This window comes from Vigna angularis, chromosome 7 (genome assembly GCF_016808095.1).
Source record: "Vigna angularis cultivar LongXiaoDou No.4 chromosome 7, ASM1680809v1, whole genome shotgun sequence".
NCBI lineage: Eukaryota > Viridiplantae > Streptophyta > Magnoliopsida > Fabales > Fabaceae > Vigna > Vigna angularis.
In genome coordinates, this window is record NC_068976.1 from 32552862 (window position 1) to 32571733 (window position 18872).

The 18872-nt window shown below is 33.6% G+C and overlaps 4 protein-coding genes across 6 annotated transcripts; 2 read left to right on the top strand and 2 right to left on the bottom strand.

Moving 5' to 3' along the window:
• Window positions 1–73: 73 nt before the first annotated feature.
• LOC108338301 (probable ribonuclease P/MRP protein subunit POP5) lies at window positions 74–1773 on the bottom strand. The gene is made up of 3 exons (XM_017575096.2): window positions 1522–1773; window positions 1303–1440; window positions 74–513 (listed from the first exon to the last, which is right to left on the bottom strand). The coding sequence occupies exons 1-3, from the start codon at window positions 1697–1699 to the stop codon at window positions 365–367; spliced, it is 465 nt and encodes a 154-aa protein (XP_017430585.1). The 5' UTR covers window positions 1700–1773; the 3' UTR covers window positions 74–364.
• An 848-nt stretch (window positions 1774–2621) lies between these two features.
• On the top strand, window positions 2622–5702 carry LOC108336409 (uncharacterized). 2 transcript variants are annotated; one of them, XM_017572853.2, is made up of 4 exons: window positions 2622–2984; window positions 3625–3667; window positions 3756–5358; window positions 5441–5702. In XM_017572853.2, exon 3 carries the CDS (start codon window positions 3828–3830, stop codon window positions 4263–4265), a length of 438 nt encoding a protein of 145 aa, XP_017428342.1. In that variant the 5' UTR covers window positions 2622–2984; window positions 3625–3667; window positions 3756–3827; the 3' UTR covers window positions 4266–5358; window positions 5441–5702. The 2 variants fall into 2 exon arrangements, with proteins under 2 accessions (XP_017428342.1, XP_052736931.1); XM_052880971.1 differs by lacking the exon at window positions 3625–3667 and having other exon boundaries at window positions 2623–2984.
• A 4404-nt stretch (window positions 5703–10106) lies between these two features.
• LOC108336831 (pathogenesis-related thaumatin-like protein 3.5) lies at window positions 10107–11783 on the top strand. 2 transcript variants are annotated; one of them, XM_052880422.1, is made up of 4 exons: window positions 10107–10637; window positions 10901–11168; window positions 11252–11315; window positions 11406–11783. In XM_052880422.1, exons 1-4 carry the CDS (start codon window positions 10145–10147, stop codon window positions 11421–11423), a joined length of 843 nt encoding a protein of 280 aa, XP_052736382.1. In that variant the 5' UTR covers window positions 10107–10144; the 3' UTR covers window positions 11424–11783. The 2 variants fall into 2 exon arrangements, with proteins under 2 accessions (XP_052736382.1, XP_017428770.2); XM_017573281.2 differs by having other exon boundaries at window positions 11252–11783.
• Window positions 11784–12662: 879 nt separating this feature from the next.
• On the bottom strand, window positions 12663–13412 carry LOC108337775 (protein RESPONSE TO LOW SULFUR 3). The gene has a single exon (XM_017574369.2). It carries the CDS (start codon window positions 13360–13362, stop codon window positions 13054–13056), a length of 309 nt encoding a protein of 102 aa, XP_017429858.1. The 5' UTR covers window positions 13363–13412; the 3' UTR covers window positions 12663–13053.
• Window positions 13413–18872: the final 5460 nt, after the last annotated feature.

Here is an 18872-nt window from a genome sequence, read left to right on the forward strand (position 1 = left end):
TAAGAAGATTTCATCTCTTCCTATACATATAGAAAATTGAAGTGAAAGAATGGAAGAAACTAGCTGCAGGCTCTAAAAGAAAAAGTTTCCCTCTGCAATTATGTATAGCAGCTAGAAATAATCTAGTATTTTACAAAGGCGAAAATTTACATATTTTCACAAGTTTCTTCTCTCACGGAAGAAACTTGTAACTAGTTACGATCACCGGTAAACTCAGAAATGCACTGAATCACACAGAGAACAAATACCCTATGTTAGAGAAATTAAAATTTAACCTAGAATTGTATGGCAAAACTTGTGACTGAACACAAACAAGTTGAAGAAACTGAGAAATCTCAATGAGAAACAACTGAAGGCCAAATATTTAATGTTCCAAAACTTTGATCCTGTCGAGATAGGAATTCATGCGATCAGAATCAGCAGAAGAGAAATGATCACCGATCATGAGTTTATACTGCTCAAATTTTGATTCCTCACACTTCAAGGCAGCATTTTTACAAGCCCTTATACTTCCTGAAGCACAATGTAACATTTCATATCAGGATTTATAATTATTTTACATGTTAAACATCATATCTTTAGGTTGAAATCACGAATACGGTCAATGGCTAGATGCAATCAAATTGATAAAAAATGTCTAAAAGATTTTCTGAGTTTCATTCATATTACTGTAAATATAGCGCATAAATTATTTAAATAGATTACTTATCCCTCCTAACCCGCACTTCGGCACACAGTCGATGTCACCTCAACAATTGCATATATCATCAAATTCCAAAGCTTCACTCCTCTAACATCCAAAATCTCAATTTTCTGTCATTAGTTATAATGCACGTCTTTTGTTTTCACATTTGGTAGTTTTGTTTTAATAACAAATGCCATCGCAGATTACAACCTCATAGCAAGATAGGGTCAATGTACTAGTTATGAAAATACGAAGGCATTCAATTGTTGTTGAAAAGGTTTTCTGACAAAAGCATTGCTGCACATAACAGTATTCGAAATCGAAATCTGGACCAATTTGTTTTTGGTATGATCCTGGAGGTATTGAAATCCTTCCAAAGGCCTAAACAATTTTTTTTTCTGATACACATGTAAACCTGAGGATCAAACTGAATAGCAACCAAAAAAGCAATAGCACAATGCAAAATTTCCGAATTTCACAATTTTCCTTTCCCGTGACATATAATCTAGCACACCCTTTTTTATTTTTGTCTATCGTTAAACACATTCCCAAAGGAATTAACGAAAAAACAATGAAAAACTATAAGAACCAACAAAGCAGGATTTTTTTTTGTTTACCAGACAAATTCAGCAAATTAAACACGACGGGGCAGTTTGCAATGTTTGTGACCATCGTAATGGCAGACCATACTTTCTGATACTCCTCCCTTGATACCCGAATTATACACACATTGGTAATTGAATTCACATACTTAACTGCAGACAAAAAACAAAAATCAAGTGTCAATACCATCAAAATCTGTATACTAGCATGAACTCAAACAAATTACTGCTTACCTTGGAACGATCCCAACGATGAAGCCAAACCACACTCTCCAAAATTCTCCAAAAGGCTCTCTTTCACAGCTTTGGAGACATTAAATTGTGTAATTATAACAGAATCATCGCCCACTTTGTCTCTATTAGGGTTGAGAAAAACTTCCATCACCATGTATCTGTTTTTGAACGCCACCATGATCCTTAGCGCTCAAGCAAATCGAAAATTCGAATTTCCAGAACAAAAATCACCGACAGAAGAAAGAAACAAAAACCCTAGAAGCTAATGTCCGATAAGGAAATACGGGTCGGGTCCTTTACTGGGCTCTGATTGATGAAGCCCAATAGTGCGTACACGTGTTAACCTGTGATAGGTTACGAAGTTTTCGCGGTGTGTCCTTGTTTATCACTCCACCTAATCCGCGTCGTTTTGAAATTTTGAAAATAATAGTGAGCCAGTGAGTGAGTGGCGCATTTAAAACACGAGAGTCGAAAAGATCCGTTGCGGGACACGTGCACAAACAAATACATTTTATTTTTATTTTTTAATTTCTTTCCACTGTCGTGTTTTCAAATTTTTTTAAGTCCACGTAGTTCAATAAATTTCTAATTTTTTAATTTCATATTTTAAAAGCTTCATAAATTACACTAAACTTTGGCTGAATTTCTTAAATATAAACTTTTAAAGTTTATAATGCTTCAATTCTAATTGAATCAATCCTCAACTATTTAAATCGAAAATTAAAATAAAATTTTCGAGGATAGAAAAGCTTAATTAATTTGACAAAAATTGGAGATGTAAATTTCATATAATTTAAATTAATATAAGTGTTAGTGTAAGAGTTTTTCAAAATAGGAAAAAGGATAAGGTTTAGTATTCTCATTGAAATGTATATATAAATAATTTTATTGTGATTATTATAAAAAATTAATAAAATAATTATGCATGGGAATTAAGATTAATAATTAATAATTAATAACTGGACGACACTAATAGCAGTATCTTCTATGGTCCAATACATTCACTCACATGACTAATTGAACATTTTTTTTTATAAAAAATAATTGGTGGGATGAGAAAGAACGTTGGAGTTAGATCCGATAGTTAATCCAGATTTGATGGAGATGGTGCCACCTGAAAGGACCCGACCCGAGAGTGACATGTTTACATTTGGGTCACAATTTGCCTGAAATTGGACGCGCATTTCCGGTAGTTAGTTTTGTCCTACATTGGTGTGTGTCCCACAAGTGCACAGTGACCATCAGTACCTGCTTTCTATAAATACCCAATCCATCTTCATACATCCCTGCAAATTTCAATTTTTTATAGCTTTTGCTCTGCTTAGGTTCTGCAGAAAGAGAGAGAGAGTGTGTTTCAGAGAGAGATTTTTCTTTTTCTACGTTATCTGTTTTGGGTTTCTCTCGCATCGTTTTTGCAGGTACTGAGGAACAAGTCTTGGCAGCATAACCTTGTTGGAGAGCGTGTAAGTTCATTTTTCTTATCTGGGTTGGTCCAGTTTTCATCCTAGTTTCATCGTCTATTCATATAACTGAATTAAAAAAAAAAAACATTACTTTTATCTTGTATTTTCTGTAATTTGATAATGAGAATTAATTTCTATTCTGGTTTCTCTTTTTTAGGGTGGGGTTGAATTCCTATGTTATAGGAATAATGTTGTTGATGTGGTGGTTTTATGTGCATGGGAATTGAGAATTATGTGTGGGCATATGTTTGTTCCTTTCACATGCTCTCTCTTTTGTTTTCTAACTCTTATGCACTTATTTAAATGTGGATGGGTAATTAAATTTCCGCGGTGGTTGTGTTAATTGTGGTGTCTTATTTTGTTTTGGTAATCTTGACTGGCATTGGTTTAGATCTGCCTCATGGGGATATTCGGTTGGCCTCAGTATAAATGTTGTTTGTCTTATTGTCACAGAGAGGTAGTGAATGAATATAATTTACTTATTATTTACACGCTTTCTGATTTAGAAATTTAACAAAAATCCTTTTTTAATTTGCCCATTTTCTGAACTGCTAAATTCCATTTAAGGCTATGTTTGTCAAAAGCTTGTTAAGTTTTTATGTTCGGTTTAAGATGAAAGCAGTTTTCTTATTTGACACAGACGTTGAGGGAAATTACTTTGTAAGGCTGGTTGGTCATAGAAGGTTAAAGTCCTTACATCTCTTTAGATTCAAGCAAGTCAGTTTCTGTTGAATTTGACTGAATCATGTGTTGTTGTGGTGAGTCCTGCAGAAAATTCAGGCAAGGCCTTCGAGTTGGGGAGTATTAGATTGGAATTCTAGAAGTTTCTGTTTAGACCGAAGAATGGAGGTATATGGCAAACCTATGGTTGCAGCTCCTTCAAATGTTATTTATCTGTCAAGTATTTTGGGCCAAGATGGTCCAGTACCCTGTCACAGGTGCAACTGGAAATGTGAAAATGAACATGTTTGTGGAAACATGTATCGCTGCAAGCTAACAGGGCTGACTCACATCTGTGATAAAAACTGTAACCAGAGAATTCTGTATGATAACCATAGCTCACTTTGTCTAGCAAGTGGTCAAATTTTCCCCCTTACTCCAGCAGAGGAACAAGCAGTGAGAGGTGTTCGCAGAAAGCTAGATGCAGAGAATTCGCCCTCTGATAGCTGTGGTTTTAAGCGTAGGCGTGATGCACAATTTCATCCTTCTCCTTTCGAGAGATCTTTCACTGCTGTCGGTCCTATCTGCAGCCAAGTTGGAGATGGCATGGATATGAAGTAGATATCTATTATATAACTGAAACAGACTCATAATTTTTCTTGTCCCTTTGAAGTTTTTTTACTTTTGTCTATCGGATGAGTATCTAAAACAGACATTGAACAGTTATGGATTATTTATTGGTGGACATGATGTGCCCCCATCTGCTGTAGGAAGAAATCTTTATATTTCTAGTATTAATGTAATGTAGCCTTAAAGTAGCAACTGTTGAATGGGGATTTGAGCAGGGTCTTTCTACGCGCAACACATTTATGACACTTGAATTGACATCAGTTTTCTTCTAAATCTAGTGAGAAGCTGACTGTCATAGCCGTCTACAGAATGTATTTTGGCTTTCATTGCTTGAATTTGATTCAGTCCATTGATAGATGCATACATGAGAAATGTACTTAACCGTAATCCTTTATTAGTTAACCATCAAGTTTCTAGTGTATCTGTAACCATAAAGAATCCCCGCTAATGTACGCATTGCTATTGCTACTGTCATAAGCTTTGTACTCCTTAATTTTGTATGAACAGCAAACAGTTATTTGGTCCTTAGGGTCATATCAATAACCTTGACTTCTGTAGGCTGAGGTTCTCTCCAGTTTGTCATATGAACAAAGTTGTTGGTATGCCATCTGGTGAATTGATTTTGAGTTTGCTGCTTGACTCTTCCTATTTCTGTTGCAGGCTCAAGGGTGATCTAGTCCACATTTTCATTCTTATTCATTTTCTGATATATTTTTCATTCCGTGATTTGATTAAACTATTACCTGTCTGAGGTTACTGTAGCTTGTGCAGGTTTTGAAGCCTATGCTAGGAAGGAGCGTTCAAAACATTGTCTTGCAATACTGAATTAATTTTTATAATATAGAATTGTTCTATACTATCAGTTATTGATAAATGCCTTTTTTTCCTTGAATGAATGCAGGCATTGCGACTTCTGCTCAAATCTTTTCTATGGTGAAGTTTGGAGAAACCAACAGTTATGGGGCTATAGAGTCTAAAGGCTACGTAGGTAATACTAACACTCCAGGATGTCAAAAGTATTGAGACCAGATCATTTATGGTGGTGCTGTACAGATACGGTAGAGATACAAGTAGGGATGATAAAGTAGGGATGCCTAATCTCTGTTATTAATTTTATTTGAAATTGTGGTTGAATTCTATTAAATGATTTAATACTTGTTTGGTAGATGGTGAGGTGACATTGAGCAAATAAAGGGAACATAGCAGCAGCAACATCAGTGTTGAAAAATTGCACATTGTATTCGAGGATGGAAAGTAATAGCTTCCGATTAAAAATGAAGTCTCTTACAAAATTGTCATGTCAATGATTTCTGCCAAATTTTGTACTTGTTATATGTACTAGTCACAGTTGTAATTAATCTTTAATTTGGTTTATAGACAGATGTAGCTTTTGATTCTGATATTTATAAAGCTAGAGGTTGTAATGTAGCTTTCATTTTCCAACTTATACTTGTAGCAGAGCATCCTAAATATTTGAAATTTGACAGATATATTAGATGAGTTATTATCAACAGATTGGTTGATAAATATTTTAAAATAAAATTTAATTACTGGTTATATTAACAAATTTTGCCCGGAGTTCTTTTCTCACTAATATTTATATTGATTAATTTTTGTGGATTGTGGTTGTTGTTTGCACTGTATAAATGCCAGAATTCACTGTTGATATTACCTAGTAGCATGCATTCACCTTTTTACTTAAGGCAACATACAAACACTTGAACCTGTTAGAGGAAAACGAATCAGTGATTGTGGTTTTTGGTTGAGCATAGAAGGTTGAGAGTCTGTCAAGGACAGAGGAAGGTGAAGAATAAAGAAGGCAACATTTGAATCTGCCAAAAGAATGAATAAGAATATTTCAATCAGTTAATTGGAAATAACTTCAGTTTTTAGTGTTTTTTAAATTTCAAAACAATTAAATATATCTATATGCACATTAAGAAAACAATCTACTGTATTATTTTTCAAGTTTTACCACAACCCTTCAAGAAAACAAGAAATATATGTATCATAAGATCATAACTCATTAAAGGTCTCCCAACACCGACTCTCATAATCACATTTTGATTACCCTGATTAAGAAACAAAAACTCCATAAAAGAAAAGAATTAGAACATCATCACTTGGAAAACTTTAACTAGTATTTTTGTAAAATAAGAGTAAAAGATGATCTATAATATAAGGGAACAAAGTGATAATCTTGATCTTTCAACTTTTAAAGAACAGCTGTAAGAAGTGTTTGAAAAAAACTTGTAAAAATGCTTTTTCAAGTTCTAGAAATTTTTAGTTTAATTAGTACTTTAAATTATGTAAACATTGGCTTTGTTGCACTGGTAGTTTTAACCAACTAAAAATATATTTTAATCAGATAAAACAAAAGTATACGAACTTTTTAGACTTTTTAATCTGATAAACTCACTTAAACAAAGGTCTTTAATTATTTTAGCTGATTAAAAAATGTGTTTTAATATATTAAAATGAGACAAATTTAAGGTTAAATTTTATTCCTTTTCAATTTTATAGTAAGAAAATATCAAAGCGGTTTCTGTATTTTTTATTTTATTTGTCTTAAATTGATTTTTATTTTAAAAGAGATGTCCATGTTAATTTTTTTTTAATTTTTTTTATATTTATTTTTTTTTAAGAAAACAAATTTATCACGTCAAACTCACATAATATTGTATTATATGGTTGAACTAAGATAGCTGCATATTTGCATAATATTGTATTATATGATTGAATTAAGATAGCTGCATATTTAATCATTTAGGATATTTTTATATTTAATCAACTTAAATAGGTGCTCGTATTTTAAATATTTTAATTAAATTTATTTATCTAAAAAATTAAATCAATTTGAATGACGTTAAAAATTGTGACGTGATAAACTTAGATGAATTATTTTTATTTATAGTTTTAAAAAACTTTAATTTAATCAAAACACAACATTTTAATTAGGAAATTTTGATTAAAAGAAATATAAAATTTATTTTAATTTTTATTATTATTATTTTTACTTTTATTAATGTTTTGGTCTCTTTGCAAGTCTACGTCGTGTCCACCATCGTAAGCTGATCCTAGGCAGAAACCACCATGGACAAGCCATTTTCAATCCCAAGAAGGAACAAGATTCGTGAAGAACAGAAACCCCAGAAAAGAAATCAAATTGAAACCCTTATCTCAGACCTTAAGATCAGAACAACAACCTGCGAACCACACCCCCAGTTCACGACCATCAAGATGCAGAAAAGCGACAAAACCCCAAGAACAGGAATCACCCAAATTGATCCCAGAAAGAATTTTGGGAAGAAGAAGAGAATTTCCTGCATAAACCACAACCCCAAATCAGAAAACAACACGAAGAACAATACTTCTCCTTTTAGCGGATGAACCGAACAGAGAAGAGGTCGCGCCCTCGCCGTGCCATTGTCACGCTAGTGTAGTGCTGTTGCCGCCAGAGTTCGCCTCTCTCCTACGAAACAACCCACAACCAGAGGAGGAGGAGAAAGTCTCTCTCCTAGCAACGCGAGCTCGTGCCACGGCGGAAGGGGAAGAAACTCTCCCTGAGTCAGAGGTCCAGATTCTCGCCACCGCCAAAACCACGAACTGCAAAACGCCCTCTTTTTTCTAAGGTTGGGTGATCCGAGTAAGAAGCAACAGAGAAATTGAGCTAGGTTTTTCTGGCGAGGATAAAAAGGATGAAGATAAGGGAAAACAATGTTTTAAATTTCGGTACTAGATCAATCATCATTTGAAATTAAAGTTTTTTAAAACTGTACCGCCACCAAAGTCTCTCACCTCAATAAAATTTGCTCGGTCATTAAACTATGTACATTATATTAAAATTTCAGTACATACTTATTTTTTTTATCTGTTTCAAATGAGTCGTATTTTTTTTTAAAATGAACATATTTTATTTTTTGTTAACGAGTCTCAAAAGACATTAAATTAAGATTACTTGATGTAGAGAGAATATATTGATGTTTGTTTCTTATTCACTTCCCTTTTTAATAATATTTATTTATTTTCATTAACGCATTTATCCTAATTAAGGACGAAGTCCAAATTAATTCAACTTTAAAAAAAAAAGAACTTAATTGAGAACATTCATGTTTGAGGCGATCATATCACACAAATATCTGAATTGATTAAACCTATTCAAAAAAGAAAAAAAAGCTGAATATTAAAAAAAAGTTACGATCAGTTACACCTCTTTACACGTGACACTTTTGTAATTGTATCAAAATTTTAAAAATGAAAACCAAATTGAGAGAAATAAAAATAAAAATATCTATTTAAGATTTTTATAAAAAAAAAAATATGACTAATGGAATTATTTAACGTAAATTTAGAAAAACTTAAGCAATTTTAATTAAGTAAAAGTGTTTCAATTTGCAAATTCAGCAATATCAAATATATTTTAAATGATTAAAAAAATTTAACCAACTAAAAGTAACTTATGGCTTTTATAAAACAAAAATTAACACCTATATATATTTTAAGTAAATCTTATCAGTACGGAAACATGTTAACTTATTTACAAATCAAACAACAAGATCATCCATCAACCCAGTTTTCACCAAAAAATCCAACATGGTCCACCTAGATTCCTTCAATATATATACGCACGAATTTTCAACAAAAGCATGGACTATCAGATCCATTCCTTTTGTTAGAGTGTTAAACACTCAAACATATGAGTAAAACTTTATTGAAAATTCTCAAACAAATTTTTAAGCACGGATAAAAAGTTATTAAAAACTGCAAAATTTTAGATTTTCATGGGATTTGAAATTATCCACTTCATTATCTCATATTCCACTTCCATTCTTTTCAAGTTTTTAATCAAGGATATTTTTAGTTATTAAATTTCAACCAAATATATTCATAGAAATAATTATTTATATCATACCCTGTAACACTCTCCAAAATCTTCTACAAAATGGAACTAAAATTACCGGTTGAACAGAGAAACATGTTTCTAATCTTTATCCAAAATGATTCTTTTGTATAGTTGAGAAGAAGAAAACAAAAGGGGTGAAAACAAAGTTACAGATAAACCAAGAAAAACTGCTGAGAAAATTGGAATTCTTTTCTTATCAAACGAGATCATATTATGTACCCAAAAGAAGTATTAGCCATATATAGTTGCTTAAGCCAAAAGTTGATACCAAAATTCCACAAACTCAGAAGTTTGTGACTTTAGCAATCAGATGGGTGGAGTCAATGTCCCAAAGGCTACTTTTTCTCAGTTCCCATTGAAACAATGATAACAATTTAGCGTGTGTTTAAAGAAGTTTTTGGTCAAATTCACTGCTGAAAAGCTTGTCCTTTTCTTCCATGAAAGGTCAATTTTCTGAAGTCACTGCACAGTAGCAAAGCGTGTAGTTAGGTGTAGGAAATAACGAACTAAAAGAAAAATATGCATAATTTCATACACAAGTTTTCCCTTTACGTATTCCCTAGTCAATGTACTTCTACGTAGGAGGAATCCTAGGTCACTTCTTTATGGGATCATCCTATCCTATGCAATCATGCAACAATTTTTCCTACATGGTGGAATCGCAGTTTCTGACACGATTATTTGAAGGAAATTCATGATTCTCCTGTCACAGAGATCACATAGATTAATGTTGTTTCCTTATTTTCTCAGTTCTCCATGAAACAGAAAAGGCAAAGAATAGCTTCTTAATTAGGCCATCCACAATAAAAGAAATGCTAAACCCATGTAGCTGGTATTGTGCCTGATAATTTCTCCAAAGCAACGTAGCAGACATTCTTGATACAAATATGGGAGGGTTACTCATTCTTGGCACATCATCAATTCCCCCAAAAACACACAACACAACCAATAATACTAATCATAGAAAATGACAATAGTGGCATCATGGAAGTTCCAAAGTTTCTGTGTTATTTTGTTTACTTTCTTGTCTTATTCTTTCTCTTCTATTTTCACCATAACAAATAACTGCCCTTATACCATATGGCCTGGCACACTCTCCGGTTCCGGCTCACCGCCGCTTCCGACGACCGGATTCCGGCTGGACTCCGGCCAGATGATCAAACTCACCAGTGTTCCAGGGTGGTCGGGAAGGATCTGGGCTAGGACTGGCTGCACATTTGATGCAACAGGAATTGGCAAGTGTGAAACAGGTGATTGTGGTGGAAGATTGGAATGTGATGGAAATGGTGCTGCTCCTCCTACCTCATTGTTTGAGATAACTCTTGGCAAAGGCAATGAACAAGACTTCTATGATGTCAGCATGGTGGATGGCTACAATTTGCCATTGCTTGTTCAACCAAGAGGTGTGTATGGTTCTGGGGTCTGCAATGCCACAGGTTGTGTCACAGACATCAACAGAGGTAAGATGTTTTCCAAAACATAAGTCAGTGTAGAATTTGGATTCTCTGTTGGATTTTTCTGTACTATTCATATACTGTATTTTTTTAAAATACACCCATTTTAAAGTTTTAAAATATATTAAAAAAAAATATTAAAATCAATGTATTTTTAGTGTTCAGTAGAGGACAACCAAAAAACATCCTTAACAGAATCAGAAGTCTTAATTGTAACATGTTCATTATTAGGTACCAGAATTGCATCTCATTCATCCTGAATTTGATAGGTTGTCCCAAAGAACTTCAAGTAGTGGGTGGAGATGGATACCAGGGTGGTGTTGTTGGGTGTAAAAGTGCTTGTGAGGCATTTGGGTCAGATGAGTACTGCTGCAGTGGAGAATTTGCCAATCCAAGTACATGCCAGCCATCCTATTATTCCACCCTTTTCAAGCAGGCTTGTCCAAAAGCTTATAGCTATGCATTTGATGATGCTACCAGCACTTTCATTTGCAAAGCTTTTGAATATGACATTGTTTTTTGTCCCAACAGCAACAGGTATATGTTTCCACTTCCCATTCTCTTCCAATTTATTGTTGCAGAGAGAAATCCTAACACTCAAAACTGATTCAACATTTCAGAGCTAGGAAACCAAATGCTCCAGTTCCTCCTCTACCACCATCAATTGGATGGCCTGATCAGAAGGTTCAGCAGCAACTCCATTCTTCTTCAGATATTCTCTTGCCCTTTCCAGTGACACTCTTTCTCTTTGTGCCTCTCTCTCTGTGCTTGCAGCAAAGTCTCAGACACTGATATGAGCCAACACCACAAGAGAATCTCAAAGTGTTTCTTCAAACAAAGAGTACCAATAAACGCAGAAATCGAGCAGGGAATGTGGAACACATCAGGATCCTCTGGAAAAATAAATAAATGCAGAAATCATTCTTTCAGCGATTCAGAACCGGATTCATTTACCATGAACTCTAATGTTTGAAAAAATATATATAAATGACAAAATTCATATGAAAAAAAGTATGCCTTGTAAATAATAAAAAATAATTCTTAAACTGATCTTCTAGTAATTAGTTTTCTATCTGTTGGTCTCAATGTTAAAGAAAGTCATGGTCTCAAATATATTGCACATTAATATTCCACTTACTTATAATTTTTTTATCTTATTTTTATATTTTATTTTTAACTAATTTATTATTATTATTTATTTATATTTTATGTTTATTTTATTTTTTATTATAAATATAATTTTATATATATTTAATATAAAAATAATTAATCTCATACATAATTTTTAGTGCAAAATTAAGATATGAAAAACATTCATGCATGTAGCAGCTAATTTTTTTCAGTTACATTAACCTTAATTTAGTCCCATATTAATAATTCATGTCACTGTTTAATATAAGAATATGAATCTAAAGGAAACATACCGTGACAGTTTTTTAAATGAATATTAGTTCTTAACCAAAAAAAATGAAAACTCTAGAGGTTTACTACAACAAATCTAGACATTATTTTAAGATAAAAGGGTTTTATTAGAATACGTTTTCATTTGGAAATTTCTTATAGTATTAATGATCAATTAGAATATTTTCATCCTGATGATCATTTTGAAAGTGTTATTATTGTTATTTTTTTACAATTCTGAACTTTTTCCGTCTATTATTTCAAACATTCCAAACACGACACAACTAAACTTTGATTGAACAAAATAAATAGATTTTACTTTTAGTTTCTGCTTTAACTTCACATCTCTACATAATATAATATTTTTTTGTTTTTAGTCTTTTTTTATGTTCAAAATCGTAGAAAAAGGAAAAAAAATATATAGAAACGAAAAGAAAAAGTTAACACAAATACAAAATTTACATTAAACCTTAGAATCGTACAACCCAAACGTGTCGTAGTTAAAATCGCTCAAATTCATTTTTCATTATTATTTCCTGGTTTGATACTAGCTTTGCGAATTCGAGCATTCCAACTTTCTGAATAGAAAATTACTGTGTAAAATTGAGATGAATCATTCTCTCCATCAGATTTAAAACCTAGAAATCTCTTAATATTGATTTATTACTCAAATTTAGGAGACAGTAGAGTATTAAACAACAGTATATATATATATATATATATATATATATATATATATATATATATATATATATATATATATATATACATTATTTTAAAACTTATATTTGTTTGGTCTAAATCTAAATTAAACCCAGAAATCCAGAATCCATGTTACACGGTCCAGAAATGAAACTGGGGAACTACCAAACCTTGACCTAAACCTTAACAACAGAACCTACATATACATCATCGAATTTTACGATGGTAATGGCATATATCACTTCATACCGCACAGTTGCACACCGGACAGTAACAACGACGCGCTGTACAAGAACATGCAAATAAAGAAACTTTGGATTTATGAGGAGGATCGAAGGGGAAAGGTGGTGTTGAGGAGAGAGTGTGCTTGTGAGAGCTGATCAACGAGTGAAACGATGCGGGCGTGGTAGTCACGCGCCTGCAGCAGCGCTTCGGCTTCGAGGTCACCGAGCTGCGCGCAGAGGCGTTCCTCCGCGTCCTCCGCCACGGAGAGGCGATCCAATGCGGCGTGGAGCTGGCTCCTCACGTGGTCCTCCCTCTCCTTGCTCCGTTTCAGCTCCTCCTCCAGCTCCTCGTTCCGCTTCTTCAGCTCCCTCTCAAACGACGTCGTTTCACCCTTCCTCATCATCACCTTCCCTGCAATGCAATTCACTTTCTAACGCCTCCTCTGCTGCGTTTCTGATTCCGTTCAGTATTTAAAATACTCGATTGGAAGAGTTATAATCAGGTGTGTCCAGGTTCAATGAACCTCACCTTACACATTTCACAAAAATCTCAGATATAAATTTTACTTATCATTTTTTAATAAAATTCTTTAAGATTAAATTCATACTTCATGCATTGTTTTCGTATTAATATGCATAATTACATATATTTACTTTTAATAGAAAATTTTAATAAAGAAACGATGTTACATGATAAATTATTAATTACATATGATAAATATATTCAAAATTTATCAAGTTTTTATTTTAAAAAGAATTGGAGCCCCGTTTTTTATTTCTATTACTTCATATTATTTTGATGTTACAGATATTTACTTCACGAAAGGGACACAGGTATACTCAAATCAGTGTGCACCCATAATTTTATATTATTATTTAATCCATACCATAATGAAAAGTAAAGATAACCAAATGGAGTTATTTTTTATATTTATTTTAACTTTTTTTATTACGTATAAAAAATAGTGTTCTCACCTGGAAAATTCATATCTCATCTTCTTCGGTATACATATGTAAAAGAATAATAATATTAGTTGTTAAGTTTATATTTGTTAATTAAGATTTATCTAATAAAATTTGATTTATCAACACTAGTAATTTTTAACATGTATCATGTTTAAATATGACACTAATTTAGAATAATCTCTAAACCTTTAACTGTTTGTGATGAGATAATATATATAAATGATTGTGGAGAAAGGAGTAACGTGAAGCAACTCCTCACCTCTTCAAAAGTCAATTTAGTTTCATCTTCATCATTCTAATTATTATATATTATGATATATTATGTATCCAACACCATTATTATATACTTTATATGTATAGACTTGTATATATCAACCGGATTGTTCCGTTAAATTTGGAAGAGACTAATTGATAATGAATAAGTTAATCTAAATATGTTAATAATCACATTTAACATATTTAAGTGGTGATTAGATAAACTTTAATAAATTTTGAAAAAAAATCTATAAATACATATAAAAGATATAATTATTAAAACTTTTATGATATTTATTATAATATTAATTGTTTAATAAATCAAATTCAAATATAATGTCTTTAATAAGTACATTTGATCTGTTAAAGGTTATTGAAAATCGACATTGAAATAGAATAAAGATACTTGAAGAATGATAAAAGATTACTTAAGTGGATACTTAATCCTATACATCCAAAATATTATATAATTTATTTCCTCCTAAATTATCAAAAAATTTATATTATTCCTAAGCATATTTAAAAAGGTAAAAATTCTATAACTATTTAATAATAAAGTTTATTGTTTAATCAAATTTAACTAATAATAAAAGATGTGCTGTTAGAAAATTACTAATAAAAAAAATATTTCCTGTAATTATTATTGATAGATTAAATACTGTAAGAACTGAGAAAATTAAAAAAATTGGAGAAGATAATTGTATACACAAGATAGGACCGAGTGGTTTTAAGGGTGATATATAAACGAAAATTTTAAAGTTTCGTTCTATTTTCTGAATACACCATCTTTCTTCAAAACTTTGATCTCCTCTTTTCTCCTCATTCTCTCTAAATTTTCTCACCAGTGGTTCATCTGATTGGCGATCAGAAACTCCCAAGGCGATCCTGAGATCTAGAGCTTCCTATTCCACTGATCAATTTCGGGTTTTAAGTGGGTAAGTTTCGTTTCTTAGATTCTGATGATTTTCTGGAATTTCTGGCATATGCGAGAAAGCCTTGTTTTTTGCATGTGTTCATCAGTCTTCTCTTTTCCTTTCTAACTTCATTCTCGGTCTTTTGGTTGGTCGTTTCTCACCAATCGGCGAGTTATATATGTTCTTAGGATTTTCTGGTGTTGTGAGCAAATGTCTGGAAAGAAAGAAGTTGTGCGGTCCAGTTAAGAGGTAATGGAAGCTAGCTAATTTAATTATGATTTACTATGTATGAAAATACTGTTTGATGTTTCTGCATGTTTGTTAAATTGAATGATTGTATGTTCGGCATGGTTGGTGTGTGTTGTGTTCATGTTGAATGCCTTTCTGCATAATTTTGGTTCATTGGTCGAGTGAATTGTGAGAAAGTGTGGTAGTGAAAATGGGGAAATTGTGTCTGTTGTGAGTTTGGTTTGTATGGAAAATCTGGATAAGTTATTTAAGACTTGTTAGAACCTTTAAGTCACTCAAATTGTACCAAAAAATAGGAAATCTGATTCTCGGTCATTGAGTTTGTGATTCTGTAGAATGGATTGTCAAATCTGTGATGAAACTCTCTTAATGATGTTAGAAAGACTTAGATATTCTTAATTAACGTGTAGGGATGTATATGATATAAGTTTGGAGGATTAGAAGTTGGGTGAATGTAGTGAAATTGGTAAGAATTGGTGTTAATCATAATTTTGCATTCATTCTGCAAAATTATGCAGTTCGCTGAGGTTCTTTCATTGACCGTTCGACTTTTCTTTGGTGCTCGGTCTTAACTAAGTTCTGTTATTGTGGATTCTCAGTTAATGACCGATCGGTCTGGTGTTAATATTCAATTGAATATAGCACTCAGTCTAGTAATAGCTGTTGATTTTAAAATGTGTTCGGTCTCTTTAGTCTTCTTGTTCATGACCTTTCAATCTTAGGTGGTAGTGCTAAGTTTTGTACTAGCATTCGTTCTTGGTAGTGCTAAGTTTTATACTAGCGCTCGTTCTTGGTAGTGCTAAGTTTTGTACTAGCGCTCGTTCGAGATAATGCTCGGTTTTGTACTAGCACTTGTTCTTATTAGCGCTCGGTCTTATACTAGCAGTATGCTAGTATTAGCGCTCGGTTTAATACTAGCATTTATGTTAGTGTTAGCGATCGGTCTTATTAGGTGGTGTGATTTCTTATTAGTTCTTGTTCTTATACTAGTGCTCGACCTCGTACTTGTATTAGGCTTAAATGTATTTTGTTATGATTGGATAGTAGTTTCTATACATAGTTCGGTCATATTGTTGTAACGCTCGATCTCTTAATAGTGTTAGGTTCTATGAATAATATTCAGAGTCAATCATAAGTGTTCGGACTAAACTATAAGTGTTCGTCTTAGATTATAACGCTTGGTCTCGTATTAGTATTTTGTTTAGTATTAGCGTTCGGTCATGTACTGGTACACAATTTTGTAATGGTGTTCGGTTTTGTCATAGATAGTGAGTTTATGTTCGGTCATACACAAAGTTATGTTGTTGTCGTTCGGTTTTTTTCTATGAATGAATATTTGGTCTTTAAATGCTATTTTCACTGTTTGACTCTGATGGCTTGAGATACTTGTATTGATCTACTGTGTATGGGAAATTTTATTGATATTCCAATAAGGCATATAATTCAAGTAAGGTGGAAGAGAATTCCAAGGAGGAATGTCTTAGTGAAATGTGTATTGAAGTGGTAAAGTATGAATATGGAAAGTGAAATCCACAGAGTTCATCCTGATATTATGATGATTACCAATTCTCAAGTAGAGATGGGTAATGCATTATGTGAGAATGACAGGAGGTCCTAGCCCATAGGTTCTTGGGTGAGTTATAACGGACTAACCTCGGGTAGCAGCTGATGGTTTTCCAGTTACTACACCACCCGAGTGCATGAATGGCCTCAAGCTACATATTCATACAATCCGGATGGTCGAGTCAGGAGTTTGGTCTATACATGAATTTTGTGATTGGTCTTAACTATTTGAATGTTCAATTTGTATATGTTTGCTTGTATTCGATTTTAGTGTGTCATAGCATTCAGTTTTGCATTGTTTGAACTTGTGTAAACTGTATGTATGTATATGCAATTAAATTACATTAGCTTACCCTTATTTCTTGTCTTTTCATGTTGTCCGTTCAGTCGTCTATGTCCTTGCAATGATCACCTTATGGGTGTGAGCAGAGTGTGAAGAGGCTTTCTCTGGAGCAGGTGCTGAGCGAGGAGTCTTCAACCTCTTAGGTTAGGACCGTTCGGTTGATACATCTCTTGTTTGCTCTTATGGTTTGTATTCAGTATAGGATTTTAGTAAGTTTTAAATTTATGGTTATTTTAGGATAACTGTAAGTTAATTTTATTTCCGGTAACCGTTCTATTTTATTGTAAATGTAAGTACTCTTAAATATAGTTTACAGCTATATTTTTGGGATGTTACAACTACAGTTGAATATTTTGCATAGGTTAATCTTAAAAAAACCATAATTAGCAAAGTCTCCACACAAAAAATGTATCAACACTAGTACAAAAAGAGGATTTAAACTCACACAATAGGCTTCGGTTTAGGAGCAATCGAAGCCTATTAGAACGCCGTTGCATTTTCGTAGTTTAATCGAACTTTTTTGCCTCGGTTCAAGGGGAACCGAGGCATATACACCATATGACCTCGGTTAGAATTCCAACCGGTGCATAACACCCTTAAAAATTCCTACATATTTGACTTTTGGTCTGACAACTTTTTGAACCATGATCTACTGTCTCGGTTCAGTGGAGACCCGAGGGATACACACAATATGACCTCGGTTAAGTGGGGACCCAAGGCATACACCCTGAAATAGCGAATACTTTTCTCTCTTTATCTCTCATCCCGCACAAGTTTCTGTCATTTCTCTTCACCGCAAAGGAGAGGTTCCCTTTCTCTTTTCCTTTGCTGCTTCGTCGCACAGTGAGAGAAGGCGACATGCGGCATTCGTGGTGGCTCATAGCAGCGCTGGTGGTTGCTCGTGGAGGAGCGACGATCACGGAGCGATGGAGCGGCGAGGTCGCGATGACTATGCGAGGACATTGGTGGTCCTGATTCGTGGCGCAAAGGGGAGGCTCCCTTTCTCTTTTCCTTTGCTGCTTCTCTACACAATGATTTTGCGATTTTGGTGGTGTTGATTCTGCGATTTAGGATTTAGGTTGTTCTTAAATTTTGGGGGTTTCTGTTCTGATGATCTGATTTCTTTTGTGATTTGAGATGTAGGGTTTTTGTGATTTCTTCTGTGATTTTGATGCCTGGGATGGGTTTTGGCTCTTAAATTGGGGTTTCCCGTTTGTTATCTGATTTTGGGTTGTTCTCAGGTTGCGTGGAGAGTGGTGGCGAGGGAGGCGCTGATGGTGGTTGCCATGGGTGTCAAGGTCGCCGGCGTTGGCAGCTCCGTTTTGGCAGACTTAGAGTGTTGAAGATTGGTGGACACCTTGTTATCAAGCTTCTCACAACCGATCGATGGACGTAGAAAAAACAACATAGACGGTGGACGCATAAACCGATCGGTGGACGCATAAAAAACAACATAGACGGTGGACGCAAAAACCGATCGGTCTCGCAAGAGGTAGAAAAGTTGGCGAAACCAAGCGTAAAAAAAATAAAATGAAAAAACTCTACTGCCTCGGTTTAGGTCCCAACCGAGGCAGTAGAGTCCCAGATACTGTCCCGATTCATAAGGAACCGAGGCGAAAACCTA

Excerpts from the sequence above, each read along its gene's own strand:
- LOC108338301 (XM_017575096.2), bottom strand. The coding sequence starts at position 1,699 with ATGGTGGCGTTCAAAAACAGATACATGGTGATGGAAGTTTTTCTCAAC. Across the intron at positions 1,441-1,521 it reads ATCGTTGGGATCGTTCCAAG|TTAAGTATGTGAATTCAATT; the intron begins GTAAGCAGTAAT and ends TTTTGTCTGCAG. Across the intron at positions 514-1,302 it reads TAATTTGCTGAATTTGTCTG|GAAGTATAAGGGCTTGTAAA; the intron begins GTAAACAAAAAA and ends ATTGTGCTTCAG.
- LOC108336409 (XM_017572853.2), top strand. The coding sequence starts at position 3,828 with ATGGAGGTATATGGCAAACCTATGGTTGCAGCTCCTTCAAATGTTATT.
- LOC108336831 (XM_017573281.2), top strand. The coding sequence starts at position 10,145 with ATGACAATAGTGGCATCATGGAAGTTCCAAAGTTTCTGTGTTATTTTG. Across the intron at positions 10,638-10,900 it reads TGTCACAGACATCAACAGAG|GTTGTCCCAAAGAACTTCAA; the intron begins GTAAGATGTTTT and ends TGAATTTGATAG. Across the intron at positions 11,169-11,251 it reads TTTTGTCCCAACAGCAACAG|AGCTAGGAAACCAAATGCTC; the intron begins GTATATGTTTCC and ends TCAACATTTCAG.
- LOC108337775 (XM_017574369.2), bottom strand. The coding sequence starts at position 13,362 with ATGATGAGGAAGGGTGAAACGACGTCGTTTGAGAGGGAGCTGAAGAAG.